Source organism: Schistocerca gregaria, chromosome 4 (assembly GCF_023897955.1).
Source record: "Schistocerca gregaria isolate iqSchGreg1 chromosome 4, iqSchGreg1.2, whole genome shotgun sequence".
Taxonomy (NCBI): Eukaryota; Metazoa; Arthropoda; class Insecta; order Orthoptera; family Acrididae; genus Schistocerca; species Schistocerca gregaria.
The window spans coordinates 311791912-311812580 of record NC_064923.1 but is presented as its reverse complement, the minus strand read 5'-3'; the positions used below and the strand labels follow the sequence as shown (position 1 = coordinate 311812580).

Here is a 20669-nt window from a genome sequence, read left to right as displayed (position 1 = left end):
ATATTCTTGGAGAAACAGTTCTGCTACAATCACTTCCGAATTCTTATGCTCTTCATAAACGCAATAGCAAATTTCTATTACCTTATACGAGCCCATATCAAGTCATTAGCGTACCTAATCCTGCAGTTATCATTTGGCTTTTCCGAAATCAGAGAAAATTAAAGATTTATATCTCCACCAGGATCTGAAGAGATATTTACATAGTTAGTCATCAAATTCTGAAGCTGAGAATCACCATAAGGTTCGTCTAAACTGTATCTGGTGAGTATTTGGTCTTTTTTTTTTTTTGTCTATGGTGTGAGATGCTGCGACTCTTCGCTGCAGCATCAACTTGCATTTCTCACTCGAGAACATGTTACGCACTCCGCAGCTACATTCATCCCACTGCTTCGCCGTGTATGCACATCAGGCGACAATCCTAGCTGCATACCATACCACAGACTTCAGTTGTCGAACTGACTGGAGCGCAACTAACGTCATTGCAGAATTACAAATACCGCAAAGTGTCAATTAATTTAAAGAGAATGAGTGACATGAACGCTAGATCATAGTGCGTGTTATGAACATTTATAATGAAGTAAGACGATAGAGACTGCGTTGTGTTGTACAGTAAGCGCAAAACTTGCGTGGTTGAACTGCAATGAAAGTAGTAAACAAAATAAAGCAAATAAACTTTAAGAAAGGTCAGGTCCCTTGGCAAGAATCTTAACAGTTATCGTAAATAGTGCTGTATCCCTAAACTAGATGTCGGGGAGGGCCAATTCTATATTTTTCTGTCTAATGTTTTTCTTTCAGCACAAACATCATGCATTGTCCTGAGGAATCATTTATTCTACTGTGTGATTATTCCATGACTGACTGAACCGGTTGAGCACCTAAAGCCTACCTAAATGACGGCCTGGTCATTCTTCAGCATCATGAGCCAATCTTGATAGACAAATACTTGCTTGGTTCTTACTTCCTGCGCTGGTACTACACGTCATCCTGTGTCGTCATTCGCCACACATGTGCTCTATGCTCACTACGGTTCTACGTCTAGGCACATAATACACTATAATACAGAATCAATAAAAGGTTTAAAACTGCAACCTTTGTTTTGTATATAAACATTTCTTTTGATAATAATGAAATAACTATGTGCTGACAACGCTAAAATCGAGCTGAATGGAGACCGATTATTCACAAACACCCCAGTCGGCTCGCTGCAAGGATACTAAGAAGACGATGATGATGATGAGCTTCCTTTCTCTTGGTGTAGTCCATTGTTTTAGACTATCTGATTACATTCTTCAGTACTTTACAGTATTGTCTGTGGTGAATTTCTGTAATTTGCCTGTGACTGTTCTTCATATTATGATTTAGGTGGTATTCCTTCCTTCACGATATTGTAATGATAATATTTATGCAAACTATAGACGATTATTTACTACATAATTGATAAGCATGCGTATATGGTCTGTGACACTGAAGATGCTGTATTCTGCTCCATAAGCATCCGTCTACCAAATGATGAGAGGTGGGCACAGTGTGTACTCTGTGTGCTATTCAGGTTCTTAAAGATGGCTTAAACAGAATAATATTCCTCTGGAACCTCTCAAATAGAAACTAATAGGTTACGTTGATTCATCAGTTTCTCTCTCTTCGAGACGTGCTGTTATATGACAGACGAAACGTCTTTATAAGGATTTTTTCGTCGGGTTTAAATCTTCATAAAATCTTTACCCTAAGCATCTAAGCATCTGAGAGATCCTGTCTGGTCTATTTACTAGCTCCTTTTGCTTTAAATGTTTAAATAACTTTGTATTCTCTTACGTTCGGAACGGAATACCTTACCTTTTATCGGATGAGGTGGGACCATTTGGGAGAAAAAGGAAATAATTCTTCTAAGCATATTAATTACAATGGCTTTCGCTATCTTACTTTCTTCTGCTCTACTAGTCAGTGAAGACGAGCTTAACTATTCCTTCGCTCAGTCGACATACCTGCTAGAAATCTGTAATCAAATCATTGATATGAGAGTCTTCTAACAACTGGTTCAGCTAAATATTTGCTTACATGTAATACAAAGTCGCTGTAACAGAGAAGGAGACCCTCGAGATGCTGAAGAGGCTTGCATAACTGGCACGACTATGATCTCGGGCTAGACCTGAGAATCGAAATCGAGAAAGGAGGAATCGTGGTGAGGTTTTGAAATAATACTTGGAACATCTACCAGGAAATTTTTATTCAGAACCAACACATTACATCCATTAATAAGTACTATGTATACAAAATACTACGTCAGTGTAAATGAGATGGAAGATAGTTTTATCACCGTTTGTAATCACATGTACCGCATTTGCTCTCAACTGTGCTAGAGGAATGGGACACGTCTAGACGTTGACAATGTAGTGAAAAAGTTAATCTCAGGTAATTGTCACTTGGATTCTTGGCTACTACATTAATTTTGTCTCGTGATTGTCCCTTATGGAAATGAGAGATGGCATAAGCTTCGTTGTTCTAGAAAATGTGAAAGGCATTTTCACAGCGTTGTCTTGCAGTTATACAGCCTTCTATTTGGAGTTTACATCATTGTGTAACGGATTAGTGTTTTACTGGGTATCTGAAAGTAAATAATTTTTATACGTTCGAGGCGCTGACTGAAGTAAACGTGCCACTGGATGACGAATGAGATTTTATTTTTGGTGAGTGAAGTAGTGTGGTAACGCTTGTTTACAGCATGGAAAAAAATCAGGTACATCTGTCCTCGTCACAATGCGTTCTGATTGATCCAGTCGACGAAGTAGGAAACTTCAGTATAGACTCCCGGTGAGTCTGCAGTGGCAGTGTTTTACTGGGTATCTGAAAGTAAATAATTTTTATACGTTCGAGGCGCTGACTGAAGTAAACGTGCCACTGGATGACGAATGAGATTTTATTTTTGGTGAGTGAAGTAGTGTGGTAACGCTTGTTTACAGCATGGAAAAAAATCAGGTACATCTGTCCTCGTCACAATGCGTTCTGATTGATCCAGTCGACGAAGTAGGAAACTTCAGTATAGACTCCCGGTGAGTCTGCAGTGGCACACTCGTAACCATCCCAGGAGGCGATTCCCACCAGCTGCCCGTTCACCAATAGAGGATCTCCCGAATCCAGCTGGAAAATAAAGAAATATTCGTAGCATTATCCAGATATTACAATGAGGTGACAAACGCCACGAAATAGCGATGTGCACCTGTACAGATGGCGGTAGTATCGTCTACACAAGGTATAAAACGACAGTACTTTGGTGGAGCAATCATTTGTACTCAGGTGATTCGGCTGAGAAGTTTTCCGATGTGATTATGGCCGCACGACGAGTACTGACATACTTTCAAAGCGAAATAGTAGTTTCTGCTAGAAGCTTGGCACATTTCATATCCAAAATAGTTTGGGAAAAAATTATTCCGAGATTCACATTGTCAAAAGTGTTTCGACAACACCAAATTTCACGCATTACCTTTCATGGCGGACTACGCAGTGGTCTAAGGTCTTTACTTAACGACCGAGTGCAGCAACATTTACTTAGAGCTGTCAGACAAGCAACACTGCTTGAAATATCTGCAGAAATCAATGTGGGACGTACGATGAAAATATCCGTTAGGACAGGACGGCGAAATTTAGCATTAATGCGCCATAGCAACAGACGTCCGATGCGACTGCCTTTGCTAACAGCATGACGTCACCCGCAGCGCCTCTCTCGGGGTCAGGACCATATCGGTTCGATCTTAGACGACTAGAAAACTGTGTCATCGCCAGATGAGGCCCGGTTTCAGTTCGTACGAGCTGTTGGTATGTTTCGAGTGTGGCGCCGACCCCACGAAACCATGGACCCAAGTAATTACCAAGGTATTGTGTGAGCTGCGCGAAGGTGTGGGCTGTGTTTACATGGAATGGACTGGGTACGCTGCTCTAACTGAAAATGGTTATGTCTGGCTACTTGGAGACTATTTACAACCACTCATTGACTTCATGTTCCGAAACAATGATTGAATTTTTATAGACGACAGTGAGCCACGTCACTTGGTCACAATTGTTTGCGACTGGTTTGAAAAGCATTCTAGACAGTTCCAGCGAATTATTCGGCGAACCAGATCGCCTGATGTGAAACACATAATCGGCAGGTCAGCTCGTCCACAAAATCCTGCACCGGAAACATTTTCACAATTATGGGTGGCTATAGAAACAGCATGTCTCAATGTTTCTTCAGGGAACTTCCAACGACTCGTTGAGCCCACGTCATGTAAAATTGCCGCACGACGCCGTGAGAAGGGCGATCGACACAATATTACGAGATATCCCATGACTTTTGTTATCTCAGAGTATATAATACTCGAATTCGTCTGAACCGATATAAATGAACCTAGTACTAACTTTTGAAGGCTTCACGCCAGCAACTGATCCAAAGGAACAAATAAGCCTATATAAAATTGCTGATAAATTAGTGTCAATTGTCGTAGCCTTTATCTTCTTTAACAGTTTATTAGTTTGGCTTGTTTCAAACCGCAAATACTATTTCATCTCAATCGCAACCTGTAACTGTACAAAAAATAACAATGTCTCATACGTATTCTACATCGTTTGTGTTAGCTTTAGGGATGAAGTACTGCACATGGAACAGAAAGCTCAATTTCTGGCAACAGTTAGAAAAACCTGAAGCGTACCCGAGAAACATTTGCCTCAATGATGATAAATAGGCCCATTACTATCGTCCAAAAACATTTATGAAGTTTGCATACATGTCACATATTTGGCATGAGTGAGGCCAAATTCCTCGTTGGCCATCCACGGTTAGAATTTCCGTAGTTTCCGTAAACCACGTTGGGTGAGTGGTAGAACAGTCCCTTTCAGCAGATTGCTTCAGTATTCCTTTCTCACTCCAGTCCACACGAGCTTAAGGTTCGTCACTGACGATCATTCTCCCAAAATAACTCTAAATTATCCTCCTCCTTTTCTTATACTTCTTCTTATAGTTCCACTTTACTGCATTCCTGTGTCCTTTACCCACACGTTATACTTCTTCTTATAGTTACACTTTACTGCATTCCTGTGTCCTTTACCCACACGATGTCACATTTTAGATTACCTTTCATAGTATTTCGCAAAACACATATAGTCCACTCAATCATTCCTTATTCCTGCAAATGGAGAGACGTGTGATTTGCAGTTGTCAAGTAATTAGTATGAATATTTGTATTGAATGGTATGTTATTGTTTTACTTATGTTGTAGTTAGAGGGCCTGTTACAACCAAAACACAAGGTGGGCTGCCGACCTCTTTGCAGGAGCGCAGGCAGGAACATCACCAGGGGATATAAACAATAGCAGGCTTTCCAAATAAATATGGCACTCCTCGTACTTCGCCAGACAACATGTGACAGTGTTCCACCAATCGGAACTCATACAGCTCATATAGCAATCCGCCGACCCCTCATTATAAGCACGCTCGGACAGTCAGACCAGTAGTGGTTACCTACCGCTAGGAACAGCTTCGTCCAGTACCTACGCCGGCTCTAGCATTGTGTACACTCACTGTAGCATTCTAGTAGCACTTTGTATTTTGTAATTAGTAGAGTAGATTTTGTTCAGTGTTTTCTTCTATTATCTTGTTTCCTTATCTGGTTTGCCACCACAAGAGTTGTGGGGTTTGCTTGTTGTTCTTACGTTTAAAACTTAGTGTCTGCTAAGAAGTCGTTTTCATTTAATTATAACGAAGTGTCTTGAAATTGACTGCTAGTTCTTTCCTGCTGACCGCTGGACACTACATGCTTTCTTTATTTTAGCCTGAATATCATAAATTACGGTAGTTACCTGTAGTGTAACTGTATTTCGTGACTTCTCTGGGAGACGTTTGGAGACCTAGGGCGATTCTTAATGTACTTACAAGAAGTTCCCAGTTACACTCCTGGAAATGGAAAAAAGAACACATTGACACCGGTGTGTCAGACCCACCATACTTGCTCCGGACACTGCGAGAGGGCTGTACAAGCAATGATCACACGCACGGCACAGTGGACACACCAGGAACCGCGGTGTTGGCCGTCGAATGGCGCTAGCTGCGCAGCATTTGTGCACCGCCGCCGTCAGTGTCAGCCAGTTTGCCGTGGCATACGGAGCTCCATCGCAGTCTTTAACACTGGAAGCATGCCGCGACAGCGTGGACGTGAACCGTATGTGCAGTTGACGGACTTTGAGCGAGGGCGTATAGTGGGCGTGCGGGAGGCCGGATGGACGTACCGCCGAATTGCTCAACACGTGGGGCGTGAGGTCTCCACAGTACATCAATGTTGTCGCCAGTGGTCGGCGGAAGGTGCACGTGCCCGTCGACCTGGGACCGGACAACAGCGACGCACGGATGCACGCCAAGACCGTAGGATCCTACGCAGTGCCGTAGGGGACCGCACCGCCATTTCCCAGCAAATTAGGGACACTGTTGCTCCTGGGGTATCGGCGAGGACCATTCGCAACCGTCTCCATGAAGCTGGGCTACGGTCCCGCACACCGTTAGGCCGTCTTCCGCTCACGCCCCAACACCGTGCAGCCCGCCTCCAGTGGTGTCGCGACAGGCGTGAATGGAGGGACGAATGGAGACGTGTCGTCTTCAGCGATGAGAGTCGCTTCTGCCTTGGTGCCAATGATGATCGTATGCGTGTTTGGCGCCGTGCAGGTGAGCGCCACAATCAGGACTGCATACGACCGAGGCACACAGGGCCAACACCCGGCATCATGGTGTGGGGAGCCATCTCCTACACTGGCCGTACACCTCTGGTGATCGTCGAGGGGACACTGAATAGTGCACGGTACATCGAAACCGTCATCGAACCCATCGTTCTACCATTCCAAGACCGGCAAGGGAACTTGCTGTTCCAACAGGACAATGCACGTCCGCATGTATCCCGTGCCACCCAACGTGCTCTAGAAGGTGTAAGTCAACTACCCTGGCCAGCAAGCTCTCCGGATCTGTCCCCCATTGAGCATGTTTGGGACTGGATGAAGCGTCGTCTCACGAGGTCTGCACGTCCAGCACGAACGCTGGTCCAACTGAGGCGCCAGGTGGAAATGGCATGGCAAGCCGTTCCACAGGACTACATCCAGCATCTCTACGATCGTCTCCATGGGAGAATAGCAGCCTGCATTGCTGCGAAAGGTGGATATACACTGTACTAGTGCCGACATTGTGCATGCTCTGTTGCCTGTGTGTATGTGCCTGTGGTTCTGTCAGTGTGATCATGTGATGTATCTGACCCCAGGAATGTGTTAATAAGGTTTCCCCTTCCTGGGACAATGAATTTACGGTGTTCTTATTTCAATTTCCTGGAGTGTATTTGTAGACATTGCACAAACATGTACCTTTGAGAGGGTATCAGTTCACAACATAATCAGAAAAGAACTTCTACAGTGTGCCATATTGTATTTGGTTTGAGAACACACCACTTCTTAAATACTAAATTAAAGATCTGCGTGATAAATTATATCCGTTTTAATTTTTAACTGTCAGGAAATTCTTGTTAAAAGTAATTATTATGTAATAAATTTGTAGGAATTTCTAAAAAGAATCCTGCAGATAAGGAGAAGTCTTTATGTGGACTTATCAGACATGCATTCACGTCTTTCATATTAAGTATATGACTTTACAAAGAAATCAAAAATATGAAGTTACCTTGCAAAGGCATTTTGTCCCTACAGTAGCGTACTGACCACATACAGGCATATTATTGTGAGTTTGAGTGGTGTATTGCAGTAGTAGTGACAGCAGGTGAGCGGGGGATGTTGCCACTGTAATAACTGAAAAAGGCCTACACAAGCTTTCTATGCAAGTTAGCTTGTTGAAACAGCAAGCTCAACTGTACTGCACTCTCGTTATGCAGTCGTGATGCAGTCGGCAAGGCAGATTTCCATTCTGACCGTGGCAGTGATGTTTTAGCATATGTGGCTGGTAGTGGCGCACATGCACAACAAGCGTGTCGCTGCAGACTATAAAAAAATGGACATTTTGAAACTCAGTTATGCTTTCTGTCGCAGCACTACCAGGCTGACGGTGCTCTGTTGTATGGAGTCAAGACATGGACCTGCCAGCGGAAGTCACTGCTTCACGGCCATGGCAGGGGACTAGTTCTATGCGCTAAATCCTTCCTGAGGTCAGATCAACGGTGCAGCAGCCAGGCCAGTTAACTCCAAAAGCACAGCCAACTTCTGTCCAGTGGCAATGGGCTGTCCCCTATGCACACTATCCAACTTCCGCCAATGCAGACGGGCATCTCCTCGTGGTGGTCATCCACCATCAAGATGAAGCCAGCATCCACCAAAGGCAGTAGGAGATACATCATCATCGAGTACATGCTGCAGGCTGGTAATGGTAAACAATACGTAACATGTTGACAGCGCTTGGTGAGGAGACTGTATGAGCATTGCGGGCGGCCAGCCCTGCAGAATTCAGGAGCCAGTCGGTCACTGATGCTGTGTTCTGTAGAATTTGTCACAATTGAAGCTACCTTTGTCTGTAGACTCTTGGTCTCTCACCTCAACTCCACCACCCATTGTCACCATCCCTTCCTGCGCTGGAGAGCGCTACAGTTTATTGTCAGAATGTGTGGCGTCGTCTTTACTCAGCGTGGGGCCTGGACCACGACGTATGGTGTCAACACAGTCTGGTAAGTGATGAACCATTCGTTAACGTTTTGGAAGGTGTAATAGATACGGAAGTGAAGAGTAACTGACATGGTAACTTGAGGGTAACCTTGTTTAGGCCAGCTGAGTTAACTGACTTATTTGAGCTTAAGGGTAGTTGTAGAGAGCAGAATTGGATATCTATAATCGTAACTCTTTCGGGTCTACTGCCCCTTCCCAAAAGTCAGAGACCCTGAACTCCTGTACATGACGTCTATATCGTCATATTGGAAGGCAGTGCACAGAATCCAGGTGGCTCATAATATAATGTTAAGTCTAACTTCGTGACGAATTTTTGGTGTTGTGGTTTCTTGTGTTATTACGTGTTATGGATGGTAAGAGCGACGCAGTGGCAGAGCCAGAGACGAAAGGTATGTTGGTTGTGGAAGCAGTATCAGTATGAGTTAAAAAAAGTAATGCAGTTGACAGCGGATAATACGCAGTCAACTGCATTACTTTTTTTAACTCATACTGATACTGCTTCCACAACCAACATACCTTTCGTCTCTGGCTCTGCCATTGCGTCGCTCTTACTATCCATAACACGTAATAACACAGCATGGGCTGTTGCTAGATGGGGACTAACAGTTAGCATAGCTTCAGGTACCACAGCATGAAGTGGAATTATTTGCTTCCTTTTCTCAGGATGTAAGGTAGTTCTCAGAGAACGTCGGCGGAGGTGGGTGACTGGACTGTCAGTTGTTATGTGTAGCAAAACTGCGACTAGTAGGAAAAGCGAATATTTATGGCAGGAGTATGGAGGAATTAAACAATGCAACAAGCTTTGAACAGTTGGATAGCGGATTTTGGTAAATGAACAAAAAAATACACAATAGTGCAAGGTATTTTTGAGAGCAGTCGAGTACTATTTTGAAGAGGCAAGGGGAAACTGTGGAAGATTTCGCTGACTGGATGAAATGAACACATGTACGAGTCGGGGCAGAGTGAGTCAGCAAACACAGTTTTGATGTAATAAGCTGGGCAGAGGGCGCTCTATACTGTTATGAAGGGATCTGTCGACGCACATGTCAAGAAGGATGTGTACAAATGCATCAAGGTTTCTGTATTCTTCTATTAGGTTAGCGATGGAAAGCGAAGAAACTGACATATCAACACAGGGCTGAGAGAGACGTGGGTATTCTCTGCGAACATTCAGTGTTGCAGGTATGGACAAAAAGGTATATAGAGACGTAGTTTCGCCAGCCACAGGGAAATACAGAAAATGGAAGGTGCCTGTAGCAGAATTTTGGTAATGGAGTAGGGGTGGCTGAGTAGGTGGCAAGGAGGCATTAAGCACAGCGAGAACCCGAAGTCTTCCTAAAGTCGATCCTGTTAAAATTAGATGCAATAGAGTTACATGCAGACATGGAATGTGCATTAGTCAGTGTTCGGAGAGGTAGTGAGTACAAGTTTCTCTTGGACACAGGGGCACGTGTATATGTTGCCACTAGAGACTCAGTATGTCGAAGGCAATAGAATGCGCCATGCTATAGGTGTAAGTAGGCTATTTAGATTTTTATGTTGGTAACGCCACTTAGCGCTCTGTATGAAAATCGCTGACTGCGCTGTTTGCAGTCTATGGATGGTTGGACCCATTGTTGGAATATTTTCTAGTGTAGTGCTGGGCAGTTGGATGTGAACAGACAATAGCGTTGGGCAGTTGGAGGTGAGCCGCCAGCAGTCATGGATGCGGGGAGAGAGACGCCAGAGCTATGAGAGGTTACTATGAGCGGACGATCTGTACGTGTGTCCGTCATAAAAACGAAATTTGTTTAATCGGATGTCACTATATATATAATGACTTTTGAATGCTATTAAGGTAAATACATTGTTTGTTCTCTATCAAAATCTTTCATTTGCTAACTATACGCATCAGTAGTTAGTGCCTTCAGTAGTTAGAAACTTTTATTTAGCTGGCAGTAGTGGCGCTCGCTGTATTGCAGTAGTTCGAGTCATGAATATTTTTGTGGGGTAAGTGATTCATGAAAGGTAAAGGTTATTGTTAGTCAGCGCAATTCTTTTGTAGGGATTATTGAAAGTCAGATCGCATTGCGCTGCAAATATTGTGTGTCAGTTTAGTAATGACCAGAATAAGTAAGAGAAAACTGAGTAGGTTGAATTTTGCTCAGCTGTTTGAAAATCAGATAACGTACGAATTTTTCCAGCACTGTCATTCTTTACATACAAACGGGACATTTCAGAGGTTACGTGGGGTTTAGTGGAGTCATTAGGGTCGGCGGACACAGATTTTCGTTTGGGGGCTGCACGATTTATGCAGTGTGAAGAGGTAGCAAAGCATGTACGCGAAGGCTGCAGCATCATCCTGGAGTTAGAAATTTGTATCAAAATTGTGCTGTCCGCCCCCGGTAGCTGAGTGGTCAGCGCGACGGACTGTCAATCATAAGGGACCGGGTTCGATTCCCGGCTGGGTCGGAGGTTTTCTCCGTTGAGGGACTGCGTGTTGTGTTGTCCTATTCATAATCATTTCATCCCCATCGACGCGCACGTCGCCGCAGTGGCGTCAAATCGAAAGACTTGCACCAGGCGAACGGTCTCCCCGACGGGAGGCCCTAGCCACACGACATTTCATCAAAATTGCGGTAAAACTGGCCTTTGGCAAGGTTCAATAGCACTCAGTGTAATGACATTCGGTCGAGGGAAAACTGTTGCCAGCGCAGAACAGTCCCAGGGGGCGTCCAGAACTGCTTGAACGATGTACATTCAGACTCTCAAAAGATGTGGAGCAGCGTAAACAAAATCAGAGAGCCATATTACATTAAAAGGTAAGGTATTTAGGTCACATAGTAAAGATAGCATAAGGACAGACCTGAGGGTGGTGCAAGTTGTATGAGAGTTTTCAGTTGAAAAACGCCTATTGGGAGTTTGTGATTTGCATTTCTGGAATTTATACAAACTCTGGATGTCTCAAATGCTAAGAAACAATTCTGTATGTCTTGTTACTAGCGTTCAGTCTTTGGTTACTGTAACTATGTTGTCATCGCTGCTTTGAGGAGCGCGAGTTCTGTCGGGAAACAGTGATAAGATAAGCGGGGAGTAGAGGACTCGTGGCAGTGTAGACGTATAGTGCGTATGTGTTAAGTAAAACAGTTTGTGTTTGAACATTGCGAAACAGAAGGGAAAGATTCGAGTAGTGATTAAAATGAAATGAGAGGTAAAGAGATTACAAGAGCATACGAAGAGGAACAAAGGTAATATTTTGTGTTTAGTTGCATTGCAGTCGCGCATAGTTTGCAACCATTGTTAAATGAGACATCCATAGCAGGGAATGTTAAATTTTTTTGATTAAAGATTGTAGAAGTTTCACTGTAAGGTAATCTTTATATTTATCAATTATTTTACTAACATTTATGACAGTAATAGTTTGATATCAATGTTGCGCTTTGTCACTGTTAATAAGAGTTTTAACATGAATTTCATACAGTTAATAATATATCAGCTAATATAAAAACAGTTTTTTAAAGATATACTTCGCCTAAGTTCAAAATAAAAGACAACATATTTTAAAGGAATTTGAAATCTATTAAGGCATAAGAATGTCAGGGTGCGGTTGAAGAATTTGACAGAGTTTAGCCGTGCAGCTCAGTTGTAGCATTTACATACCTTCAGAAGGAGTTTACCTTTCATGTGCCAAATCTAATAGTGCTTTGGGAGGAGCTTTATCCCAACTAGCCATGAAAGTTAAAATAGCCAGAAGGACAAGTAATCAAGTCACAATAAGTAGCATAATGAGCAAGATGGAATGCAATCTCTAAACCATGAGACCAAGCCGCCAGTTGATTTATTTGAATATGAAACTGATTTTCAGGTAGACCTGAAGGACCGGGTCTTGTTTATAGAGGGGTGGGGGGGGGATGTCGTGTTTATGTATGGGCGTAATAGTATGAGCGTGCCCCTGGCCCTAGTATATGCGCCATCGTAGAGTACATGTGGATGCAGAAACTGCATGACCACAGTATATAACGGGGCGACTAGTGTTCGATGGAGACAACTCATCTTCATCCTCGTGGTTTACTCAGTCATACAGCCCAGAAGAGTTCAGTGGCCAGCGTGACACTGAGCCAGTGTAGTAATCTGTACAGATGCATCAATAAGGAACGTGATACATTTGCAGCAAACTATTTTTGGAACCTTGTAGGCTACCATCCTGACCCATAGCCACCACTCCCTGCACTGGAGGCGCCATAATACGCAACTTAAAGCGTAAGTGTAATCAACCAGATAAATAGAAATAAGCATGATCATTTGATTGCAAGTCACTTAAATTCAGCATTGAGTTCCTGAAATTCGCGAACTTTGTTATTTTCCTTATGTGCAACTACTCGTGTATTTACTTTCAGTTAAATATTATAAACAGTGACTAATCCATTTTTATCCATTAATATTTAATTAAATGAATTTAATAGCATATTATTATATTTTAGAGTTTATTAGGGGTGGCTGAAGGTAAAAATGACTGGAAATGGTGGATTGAGATGACGAAAGGGGGGGGGGGATTCTCGCAGGAGAGCTTCTGTGAAGTTTGGAAGGTAGGAGACGAGGTACTGTCAGAAGTAAAGCTGTGAGGACGGGGCAGGACTCGTGCTTGGATACCTCAGCTGGTAGAGCACTTGCCCGCGAAAGGCAAAGGTCCCAAATTCGAGTCTCGGTCCGGCACACAGTTTTAATCTGTCACGGAGTTCATTTCTATTCGTGTTTGACACTACTAGGAGAATGACATCATACTATCCCAGCAGACTTTTATCATGACTTTGTCAGCAGGCGGAGCTGTTGTCGTAGCCTGTCAGACTCGTGTTTATAATATTCGAATCACTCTTATGTTGCATGCTCTCTGTAAAACTTCGCAGAGAACTTATGGTGCTATTTAGCAGATGTTTAGTGCCACATGATATGGATTTGTGCGACAAAAAGTATTAATAAAAACGCCAAGTCATGTTGTATCGCAGTGCTTCTATTTTCAATTGAAATAACTGATATTACAAGTCTTCTTGCTGAGGCTCCCTTTGAAAGTTGTTCTACGTGTTTTGGAGGCAAGAGGATCTTACAGACTACTGTACTAAAACACGTACTAGCCGTCCTAGCCGGCAATGTTAAATTTAATTTAATACACAGTAAACGATTGCAGCTGATTGAGTTTTATGACTAGAAATGGTGCTTCGTTCAAGTGAAATGCGACTGGAAGGCAAAGGTAAAGGGAATGCTACGACTCACCCCACACTTTCCTTTGCCCTCTTCTCCAGCACAGATGTTGTTCTCCCTCACAAGGTAGACATAGTAGTCGTAGGTCGCCTGGCAATCCTCGTCTGACCACACGGGGACGTCAACTTTATGCAGGTCACTGACGACGACCGAGGTATACTGAAACAAGGAGTATGTATGCATCACTGTCGTGTGCCAGCACTGGGTATCATCCTCTTCCTTCACCACTATCGTCATCATAACTACCAACACCATCAACTACACAAATACGACACCGTACATGCACCCCTCATAGGTGTCTGCCCAGAGTCAGTTACACTTCCTGCATCTAACTGGAAGACCTACTGCCTGTCAACTAGAAACCTTCATCAAGACAAAAGATACAAAGGTGACTAAAAACAGATTTCTGTTCATAAGCATTGACTAACACAAAAAAACAACGCTACGAGCTTCCGGCATGCTGGAATAGCTATGGGCCAGCAACTTCTGTTAATCAGTACAAGGAAAAACAAGCTCAAAGTTGCCACTTTTACTTCGTTATTCATTCGATGAGTAGTTTCGGGCCGAGACCCGTTTTCAAATCATCCTACAGGTAGAAACCACATTGGCACTCGTGTGCAACACAGGTGTTACCAACTCCTTTTTTAAGCACATGCCAGAAATACAAAACATATCATTTCAAGACTTACGTAACATAGTCGAAAATGGTATTTCCAAAGACGTGAAAAACATGTAAAAAGGTGCATCGAACAGTTGCAGCGCATACTGGTAATTGGAAGTCTACTCGTTCCGCTGCCGTAAGGAAACCTTAAAAATGGGGCGTCTTATCAGGATATAGGAAGCCATTTGTATTGATTAAATGTTCTCCAACCGTCAAGAATACAACAACTAATACAATAGCCTTAAAAGTCAACAACAAAATTAATACGTTTAAAACCCTTAACAAGAACAGTCAAAATTTTAAAATCACTTAACAGTAACACACAACAGTGCCACATACGGTGTGTATTACAAATTTGTATACCATTTTGGAACGAAAAATCGTTAAACGTGAACAACATTACTATTAAATGTAATCAAAATTATAGAATATTACTAAATCTTCGTCACTTCCGACTCTTTACAACCATAAAAATTTTACCCTAACAAACTTTACAAATTACGTGCAGATAAAACAACGTTCACTAACATGTCCCAAGTAAAAATAGACATTGAACCACAAAGTTGTCTTTTACAAATCATCGAAAATGTACTTGCCGTTCTGAGGGAAAACCTGGCATAACAACACTCATAGAGGTGTAGTGTGGCAGTGTGGTTGTAGGGTGCAGGGGAGGGGAGAGGTGAGGGAGGATGGAAAGCTGGGAAACGGGGAGGGGGTGGGTATGGAGCAAAAAAAGGGGGAATGGCCAGGTGAACAACATTACAAGAATGTATATACATTATCAGTAGTAATAGAAGAAAATTACTGAAATTTGACGGGAAAACACTGTCCATAATCGTTTATAATCAAATACATAAGAACTATATGCTAACAAAAAGAAACCCAAGTAATTTTTGAAAATAATTCAGTGGCGAAGACCACATTATCAAGAAGTAAAGGCGGCTGTAGTGGCCAAGCGGCTCTAGGTGCTTCAGTCTGGAACCGCGCGACCACTACGGTCGCAGGTTCGAATCCTGCCTCGGGCATGGATGTGTGTGATGTCCTTAGGTTAGTTAGGTTAAGTAGTTCTAAGATCTAGGAGACTGATGACCTCAGATGTTAAGTCCCATAGTGCTCAGCCATTTGAACCATTTGAAGCCAACCAGTAAGCCGAGATTAATAATCTGTCACACACTTCGTACCAAATATGTAGCGTAAGGCACAGCAAACACAGGAACCTTGTCATCCAAGCAGGAGCAACCTATAGGCACCACAAACAATAGTGAATTACTTGAATTGTACTTTCTTTTGTAAAAAAGGAGGGCGGAGTAGATGAAGGTGATGGAAAAAATAAAGGTGGCGATGGTCAGGTGGCCAACATGGCAAGAATGTAGATACATTATCAGAATATTACTGGAATTGGACGAGAGAAGACTGTTCATCATTGTTTATGATAAAAAAATAAGGAGTACCATGCTCAACAGAGGAACCAAAATTTACCCAGGAGTAACAGTACAGATAATCTAAGGTAACAAAAAGGAACCCAAGGAAATGTTTAAAATAATTTAGTGGTGAAGACTGTTACAGCGTGAAGTCAGAGCCAGCACACCAGTCGGGAACGACAGAGAAGAGATGGCTATGAGAAGTGGTCAGCCAATCGCAAGCTGACCGACCTTCCTACAGAACGACAATGCGACAGCAGCGGCCCTTAGGTGAAGAGGTGCGGCTGGTAGTGGCGGCGGTTCGAGTCCTCCCTCGGGCATGGGTTTGTGTGTTTGTCCTTAGGACAATTTAGGTTAAGTAGTGTGTAAGCTTAGGGACTGATGACCTTAGCAGTTAAGTCCCATAAGATTTCACACACATTTGAACATTTTTTTAGGTGAAGAGCACATAATCGCCACGCCCGTCTGGTGGCAGCGCACTTCGATAGCAGCTTCAACGTTAGTCACTTCGTGAGCGACACATCGTAGCCTCTATAATTAACAATCACAACTCGTCCGGTGTGGCCGAGCGGTTCTAGGCGCTTCAGTCTGGAAACGCGCGACCGCTACGGTCGCAGGTTCGAGTCCTGCCTCGGGTGTGGATGTGTGTGATGTCCTTAGGTTAGTTAGGTTTAAGTAGTTATAAGTTCTAGGGGACTGATGACCTCAGATGTTAAGTGTCGTAGTGCTCAGAGCCAGCCAACAATCACAACCTAGCATAGACTCGTGTTTGTCTATTCCGTAGAAGACTGATTATTTTGTATTTCGCCCTTTGCTTGCAGCACGTCCATCAAAGTCAAGTATCTGTATTCACTTGTTGTGATAGAACTCATTAATAGAATTGTTTGGTTGTTTGTCTAGCGAACCAAGTTTGCAGGATTCCTAGACACAACAACGTGACGACGAAGATGTCCAAATAACATGGTGTCGATGATGAGGAGCAATAACGTAGCGACAGCCCGGAGCCACCACGTACCACAGATTGTCTCTGTTTTGTTCTGTCGTGGGCTTTTGTGCTTTTGCTGGTGCCTTAAATTAGCCTTATCTTTTCTGTGCTGGGGAGTGGTTACATGTTTTAAAAGTGTCTCTTATAATGTCTTTTGTGTTTCGTGTTTACAGGTGGAGGCTGCAGAAATTTTCTTTGATTGTGTGCTTGGTTTTATTGTTTGCATTGTCTATTTGTCGCATTTGCCTATTCCTAAATGAGAAACCCATCTCCCATACCCTGCTGAGGTACCTTAGCTGAAACCGATAGATGCAATTCAGCCAACACAGATGTTTAAGTTTCAGAAGCAGCAGACTGCAACTATTCTAAGGTGCCTTAGCTGAAAGCGATAGATGCAATTCAGCTAACACAGATGTTTAAGGTTCAGAAGCAGCAGACTGCAACAATTCTAAACACAGTACAACAGTTACTCGCCAATCAAGCGACAAATGCAGCGCGCCCAACCGACCACCGCGCACCTGTAGCTCCGAGTGGCATACCGCCTATAGCTAGATTAACGAACAAGAACAGGAATGGCGGTATGAAAGTCACATCATTGCTCACGAAGTATCAGGTACTGTTAAACTACATTACTTTTTGCCAACGGTAGGAAGGGCAGTCTTTCGCCTCGTTCTGAAATTGTTCCCTAACGCCACTCCTAGTGGACTTTCCTATAATTATGACCATGAAATGAATGTGGTGGCAGCTAAGTACCAATTCTGTCATTGCAAGGAAAGGTCAGAACAAACTTATCGCGAGTGGGTAACAGATTTGCAGGGTATGACGAGGAAATGCAAATTCAAATGTGCTTATGGAACTTTATAGTCAGATGTTATGTTGCATGATGCGATGGTGTACGATGTAACTGATGACAAACTTAGAGAGCAGATTTTATAGCAGTCAGATCCATCATTTCATCACGTAGTGCAAATTCTACATCAGTGTGGCTCAGGTGCCATAGCGGCTGATACGTTTGAGCAGCCATCAAGTTGTCGGGTTGAGTTGTATCTTGCTCACGACCGGCCGAGTAGACAGCAGCAGCATGAGCACGTCAAGCCATGTAAACAGTTCTGTGAACAGGCGGCTACTGCAGTGAGAAGAGTTAAGTCACGCCCGCGGTGTTACTCACGGTGGAAACGCCGAGACTGCCCGTCATGACAAGCACAGTGTTAACCTTGTGGCCACAAAGGTTACGTACAATTCGTATGTTTGCGACGTATCAAACATAAGGATTCCGCCCACTCACAAAAAGCTAGTCACAAGGCCCATATAATCAATGCAATGTGGTCAAACCCTGCTACAGGATTAGAAAAACAAGCAAACAAAGAGCTTTTTCAGTGCTACGCCAGTCCAACAAACTTTTTGTTCATTTGTATCTTAGTGGAAAAGTGTGAAATGTCAGTTGGACACGGGTTCATATGTTACATAGCTCAGTCGTAACGCATATGAACTGTTAGGCTCCCAACATCTGTCTAAGACTAGCGCTCACCTGACGGCTTATAATGGACAAGACATTCCCGTTCTGCCACGTGTCGCTCGCATACGCGAAATGTGACTTTCAGTGTGCTACAATCACGCTTTTGGGAGAACGTATTTGGCCTTCATTCGTTTGATTCGCTTACCTGTCAAATTCAGGACAACGTGTAGAGTGCCTGCATTCACTACCAACAACAATGCATCTCGCTACCTAAAAGAACGTACTGATATCAAGGCAAGGCTAACAATTTTGTTGCACATATTACTCTGAAAGACATTGCTCAGCGGAAATTTTGCCAAACCAGAACTGTTCCCATTACCTTACGGGACAAAGTCGTGGCTGAAATTAAAAAAAAAAAAATGCAAGATAGCGGAGTTATTGCGCCCATACAAGCTAGTCAGTGTGCAAGTCCACTGGTCTTGATCCCAAAACCTCAGTTCGCATTCGCCTCTGTGTTGACTTTAAATCTACAGTCAACCCACAAACTGTAAACGATACTTATTCATTGCCAGTCCCAGAGGACCTCATGGACAGATTAGGCGCTGGTCGCTACATTTCAAAAATTGATTTGCGTGACGCATATCTTCAAATACTACTAGATGAAGTATCTCAAACCGTGTGTGTTGTGAACACTCATTTGGGCTTGTGTAAATATTAGCGTTTGTCTTTTGTCAGCGCTTCCACAGCCACTATTTGCCAACGGCATTTGAAACAGCTGATTCCTCAAGTACCAAACTGTTCAAACTATTTCGACGATATTGTCTCGTGGCAGATCGTATACCTGAACAAGTTGAAGATATGTGTGCTTTGTTTTGTGTATTATCCGATGTAGGACTAAAGTGCAGACTGGACAAGTGTGACTTTTTAAAACTTGACTTGCAGTATCTTGGTCATGTCATAAACAGTCAAGCTGTACGTCCTATTCAGTCACATTTGTTAGCTATACCTGACCTGCCAGTTCCTCGCAATATCACAGAACTGGAGTTGGTCTTAGAGAAAGTTAACTATCATATTCGCTTCATACAGAATGCTGCACAAATCGCAGCTCCATTGCATTGCTTCAATCGCAAAACGTCCCCTTTCTTTGGACAGTTGAGTGCCAAGAAACTTTTCAAAAACTTAAAGATTCATTGCTCAGTGATCGATGCTTGGTTGACTTTGATCCTGACAAACCAGTTGTGTTGCAAGTTGACGCTTATTCTTACGAAATCGGTACAGTGGTTTCACACAGAATTGGTGATAAAGATAGGCCTATTGTTTTCCATTCAAAAGTGTTGTCCAAAGTTCAGTGTAACGATTTACAAACAGAGAAATAGGCACTGGCTATTGTGTATGGTGTCACCAATTTAGGGAACTATTTGTATGGCAGAAAAGTCTACTTAGTAACGGATCACATGCCACTGCAGTTATTGTTTCATCCGAGGAAGCCGGTTCTCACATCTTGGCCTCGCTCATTGCATAGCATAAAGAGCTTTGTACTTTGCACGTCGGCATAGGCTCGCTAACAGCAAGGTGTGATACTTGTCAAAATGACAATGGACAGTCATGTGTGTTGATCCCCAGATCTCTGCAATAAGAAGTATTGCAGTTACTTCACCAAGCACACTGGGGGATTGTTTGTACGAAACAGTTAGCGCGTCGACACTGTAATTGGCAGGATATGGACATCCAAATAGAACAATAACGCCTCAAATGGCTCCGAGCACTACGGGACTTTACATCTGAGGTCATCAGTCCCCTAGAACTTAGGAATACTGAAACCTAACTAACCTAAGGACATCACACACATCCATGCCCGAGGCAGGTTTCGAACCTGCGACCTTAGCGTTCGCGCGGTTGCAGACTGAAGCGCCTAGAAACGCTCTGCCACACTGGCCGGCTAGAACACATACGTCATAGTGTCACATATGTGAGGAAAATCAGTCCGCTTCGCCACAAAAATTCTATCCTTAGCATAAGTCGCAATCCCTATGGAAACGTGTGCTCATAGACTTTGCGTGTCCTTTTTAGTACATTCGTTGGTTGTTTGTGGTAGACTCTAACAGTAAGTTACCTTTTGTTGTGCAAATGAAATCGACAATGTCACCTATCACAGTTCAGGCGTTGTCCTCTAATTTTTGCCTGAAGTAATAGTGTCGGACAACGGCCCTCAGCTCACGCCTAATGAATCTGAAACGTTCTATGA

General features: G+C 43.2%; 1 protein-coding gene across 1 annotated transcript in view; it reads right to left on the bottom strand.

Moving 5' to 3' along the window:
* Positions 1–2839: 2839 nt before the first annotated feature.
* LOC126267056 (trypsin-2-like) overlaps positions 2840–20669 on the bottom strand; it is a 96144-nt gene continuing 78314 nt past the window's right edge. The window contains exons 6-7 of the mRNA XM_049971895.1: positions 13914–14060; positions 2840–3135 (exon numbers count right to left, since the gene is read on the bottom strand). Coding sequence (XP_049827852.1) covers positions 2989–3135; positions 13914–14060 — 294 coding nt within the window. The 3' untranslated portion in view covers positions 2840–2988. The remainder of the gene's footprint in view (positions 3136–13913; positions 14061–20669) is intronic.